Source organism: Penaeus chinensis, chromosome 1, assembly GCF_019202785.1.
Source record: "Penaeus chinensis breed Huanghai No. 1 chromosome 1, ASM1920278v2, whole genome shotgun sequence".
Classification (NCBI taxonomy): Eukaryota; Metazoa; Arthropoda; class Malacostraca; order Decapoda; family Penaeidae; genus Penaeus; species Penaeus chinensis.
Window position 1 is genome coordinate 20,223,375 of NC_061819.1, and position 5,000 is coordinate 20,228,374.

Here is a 5,000-nt window from a genome sequence, read left to right on the forward strand (position 1 = left end):
GAGAGGAAGGGAGAGAGAGGAGAGGAAGGAAGAGAGAGGAGAGGAAGGGAGAGGAGAGGAAGGAAGAGAGAGGAGAAGAAGGGATAGGAGAGGAGAGATAGATATGTACTAAAGGAGAATAATTATCTTACCTCTTACAGGTTTAGGAACATCAAAAGGTATTGTCACTTTTCTCCGCAGGTATTCTGTTTTCTCTAGGAAGCGTCCAGAATGCTTTCTTTTCAAAATTTCTGTTTGGATAATTTCCATGTCAGTTGTGATTTGCTTCCTACCATCACCTGGACCTTTTTCTTGCATATCATCCCAACGCAGACACACCCAGAATATTCTTAACTGCATTGCAGCTGAGTTTAATGATGGTATATTTGCTGTTCTGTATTGCCAAGTTGTCTTAAACACAGGTCTTGAACAAGGATAAGGCCATACAACATTGTTCGCTTTGGCATTGTGGTTAAATCCACTGATATAGTACCGACCACCCTTTCTTGCCAACGTACGCAGTTCCCATCTAGGTAAAACTAATATACTACTTATTCTGTTGTCACCACTACCCGTTTTCTTGCCAATTTTGAATGTAGAGAGCTGTGGTATCCTGTGCTGCAATTTACGTATTCGTTTGCTCTCACTAGGTAGTTTCTTCAGGTACACCTTGCCAGAAGGACACTCATTGCTATAAATTCTGTCATTTTTCAGGGAAAACTTGTGTTCCATATTAACAGAACCTTGGCTTGTTTCATCTAAATCCTCATCCACTCTTATCTTAATCTCACTACTGGCTCTGGAGGATCTTCCATCACTCGAATCACTGCACTCTAATTTTGATTGCATCACCTCAACTGAGTTTGATGTAGCACTATTCACTTGCCCATTCACAGTAGTTCCTACAGTACTGGTAGGTGGGGTCACAGATTCACTAACAGTCTCTTTCTTTGTAACAGAGTTTGCATTAGAATCTGTCAATCTGACTGGGCTATGGGCTCCTACTTCATCAAAAGGAGCTGGTTTACTGGTAACTATTCTATAATTTTTTACACTATTAATTAATCTGTCTTTAGTCCTATTCTTTAACAGGCACAAAGGAGAGTAACAATGGCACCTTCTACTACTTCTACATATCACTGAGTAACAAGAATAACTGCCATCAAGCTCATCTAGAGTCTCATATTTGGCTTTTAAAGTTCGAACTTCTTTAAGTAAGTTTCCAGCAGGTCTCTGTTTGTGTATGGTAGACCGCTGGGAGTCTGGGATCTCATCAATGTTCTCATGGTCTGAGTTGTCACTGAGTGTTGCATCCGAGTCATCATTCTCAACATCTATTTCATCCTCCTCCTCATCTTTCTTCGATTCTCCACACTGAGATTTCTAGGGATAGAAAAAATATGACATTAATATAACATTGAATAAAATATACATTCTAAAAACTTTCAATCTGAGTTGATAATGTGAAAAATACATAGCTACTTAGTAATGTAGTTATCACTTTTTAATCAATATCATCCATACACACTGTTAGAGCCCATAAAAAAATCATTAGTTCAAAGAGTATACAGTAAGCAAAATACTTACCACAAGTTCTACTGAACAAAACAAAATACAGGCAAAACACTTTTTTTTTTTTTTTTTTTTTTTTTTGTATCCTCCTCTCCAGAACTATTGCATCATTACTTTTGTTAGGCCAACAGAGATTACACAAAAATACTTCAGTAATAATCTATTAACCCTTAATTTTGCAATTTTGTATCTCTAATGTATCAAAGGATGGCCAGATAAACACCTAACATATCAAATGACATAAAAAAAATCACAGAATAAATAAATATCAATATCACCTGTTGCAATTCGGTGAACTATTCAAACAATCACAAGAAATTCAAGCAGCTGTTTATAAATCCGTCCAGATCAAAAGAGGGTGTAAACCATCAACTGTACAAAATGTTGGTATACCACTACTTATTACAAGTTAAATATACTCCATATATTCTTCTTCATATATTAATTAGTTCTAATTGCCCAGCATGTAAATACTAGTAAAAAATCATGTCTGCATATAAATTCCCTGAAATGCTCTTCCTTAAATCACCAATTTCATATTGCCATATTCATCATGACATCACTATGCATTCAGGTTCAAATTCATGATCAGATCTTTAACCCCTTCCCGACAGGTCATGCCATGAGGCATCAAAACAAACCGCTCAATCTGTGGCATTTGGCTGTACGCCACGGCAGCGCGCCAAAGCACTACGAACGAGTGATTCAGCTTGATGTACTGAACTCTCGCGCTCAAAGTCGGCGCATTGCCATTGATCGCCAGTGTAGTTTTTTTTTTTTTGTTTTCTTCACCCATCACAAAGGGGTTAAACATGACACTACTGTCATAATAGTTGCTAGTAATAACATTACAGCAGCAGCAAGAAATACATTCATGTCCCTTGCTGAATAACCCCATTTTCTCTTTCTTATTAACCCCTTCACGACGGGTCACGTCTATAGACGTTAAAACAAACCGCTATGATCGCCAGAGCATAGAGTTGTTTTTTTTTAGTTTTCTTCACCTATCACCAAGGGGTTAATTAAATCATATTTACAAGCCATCAACAATATATGCAAAACCAACATTAATATGATTATGTGAACTATTTTCACTTTGCAAAAACCTTTTACACATTCCATATTCCTCATAACTGAATTTCTGTCTGCATCCTGCAACAAAAATAATAATACAATTTGTAAAGTCTTCATTATCAAGACTGAGAAAAACTTACCTTGGTTGCAAGATCTTTCTCTTCTTGTGAACGGAGAGCAATCCGTCTACTTAACAAACTGTCAAGAACAGAGGTTTTGGCAACTTTGGGGTAAAGGAAGCGTGAACGTGAGGTGAGGGCTTCAGACACATTGACCAAACCATCCTCAAAATAATCCTCAAGTTTTACTGTACCAACTACAACTTTCTGTTGACCAGCTGTTGGGTAAAACAAAAAAAATAAGATAAGAATTTAACAACAAAATTATTCATTCATAAAGGAATAATGTAATCAACATCATCAAAATAAAATTTTGGTAAATAAATTATGAACTCTTTTTCAGAAATTAAAAAAAAAGAAAAAAAGAAGACAGAGAGAGAGAGAGAGAGAGAGAGAGAGAGAGAGAGAGAGAAAGTTGCTCTTACTTGTACTAGCTATTATGATTTCATTTTTCTTCTCCTCTGAAGAAGATTCAACCTCCATCTCTTGAGACCTTTGGTTAGGAGAAAGGAGGCAAGGCTTCAAGGATGGCGCCTTAGACGCCAGTTGCTTATAAACAGCATAGTTGATTGAAAGACTGCGTAGTCCAGTTTGGCTTTTGATGGGCACCATGTATTTTTCTCCACCAGCACGAAGACCAACAGTAGACATGGGTGTGTGTGGGGCTCGCCTGTGTGATGACAACCACTGCCAACCCCACATGCCATGCACTCTGTATTCCTCACCTTTTAATTTCCATACCTGTTGATCATTATATATGCAATTAATACAAGTCAATCTATTAATATAAGGGTTTTCACCATTGACCCTCAAAACTGAAGAAATATCACAGTGCTGCCTTTAATCTACAAATGATTGGTACATGTAATATCCACAGGAAATATGTTTTGTGAATTTTGTTGCACATAAATAGCTCCACAAATACTCAGCCACCAAGGAGTCAATTAGTAAGCCCTAGGTGATTCTACCTAATTTCTCCATTCTTTGAATTTTTGGGATCTTTCTGACCAAAGATAACATGAAATCATGCAATGGATGTGTCAGACCGAGTTGCAGATGGCACAACATAATGACCTACTCCACACCATCCAATCAACGGACAGACCTTGTCTTTTTCCAAAATTAGTGACATAATTTGTTTGGTATCAAAGTGAAGGGAAATACTTAACCCCTACAATCTGAATGATGTGACCATCATGTCATGAAAAGAGGAAAGGGGTAAACAGGTGAAATAGATAGGTACAGTGAGTGATTCCTTGGTGAAAAATTGATTCATTAATAAGCTGCAGTCATAGTAGACATGGCATGTAGTTCATGCCATTATAATGGATTAAAGTGGCCATTAATATCAGTCAATGCTCCTCCTTACCTGATGCTTCAGCCCAAGAGTGTACTTAATGATAGTCACAGGTCTGACTTCCTCTTGATCATTATCTTTCTTTTCTCTCTTCTCCTGCTTCTTTTTCTCTTCTCTCTCTAGTGCTGTCACTCGGTTAAACCTAGCAGGATAACAGTATCGATTTTTAAGCATTCTTAACACGTTACTGCCGGCAGGACAGTTGTTAAAAACCATTGGAGTCTATGACACCAATAGATTTCTAATACCGTCACTGATGGATTAATGCAATATAAATAGCTATACCTATTATACTTCTCTACTGATCCCTATCAATTTCTTTACAATTACTGAAAAAATCCTTTTCTTTTTTAATATATACATGAAAACATTCACATGCTAATGAATTAAAAATCAACTTGGAACTGGAATATATGAAAATAAATAAACAAATAAAAACTTTATAAACAGGATTATAAATGTTTCATATACAACATCAATCACCACATTTGCTGGTAACCAATCTTGCAATAAATGTACTCATGCCTACTCTAATACACATAACATAAAGAGATGAAAATGAATAATATTTACATTTCTTCCTTTGATACTACCAATAATTTTCACAGAAATATAATTCCCATAAATGACTCACCTGACATGCCCAAGGGATTCATGCCAAACAGGATTAAAGACCACCGGTTTAATACAGGCCACCAGCCACATGAGGACCCTGGAGAAATGCCGTGGCTCAGTAGAAGCCATCACTTCTACATTCCAGGCCTTACGGATGTTTGGCCAGTGGGGATGGAATAGGTGAACAGATATATTCTGTTCTAAGGCTAACACACTGTGACGAAGAGTTGATACAAGGGATTCCTTGTTACCTGTGGATTGAAAGTGGACATCATTCTCTGCTC

General features: G+C 37.0%; 1 protein-coding gene across 3 annotated transcripts in view; it reads right to left on the minus strand.

Annotated features, from left to right (window-relative positions):
• The window catches only part of LOC125045595 (nucleosome-remodeling factor subunit NURF301-like), a 35,830-nt gene that overhangs the window by 22,334 nt on the left and 8,496 nt on the right, over positions 1–5,000 (minus strand). For all 3 annotated transcript variants that reach the window (XM_047644092.1, XM_047644854.1, XM_047643346.1), the window contains exons 8-12: positions 4,736–4,967; positions 4,114–4,243; positions 3,170–3,485; positions 2,766–2,962; positions 132–1,362 (exon numbers count right to left, since the gene is read on the minus strand). In XM_047644092.1, the coding sequence (XP_047500048.1) occupies positions 132–1,362; positions 2,766–2,962; positions 3,170–3,485; positions 4,114–4,243; positions 4,736–4,967 (2,106 nt within the window). The remainder of the gene's footprint in view (positions 1–131; positions 1,363–2,765; positions 2,963–3,169; positions 3,486–4,113; positions 4,244–4,735; positions 4,968–5,000) is intronic.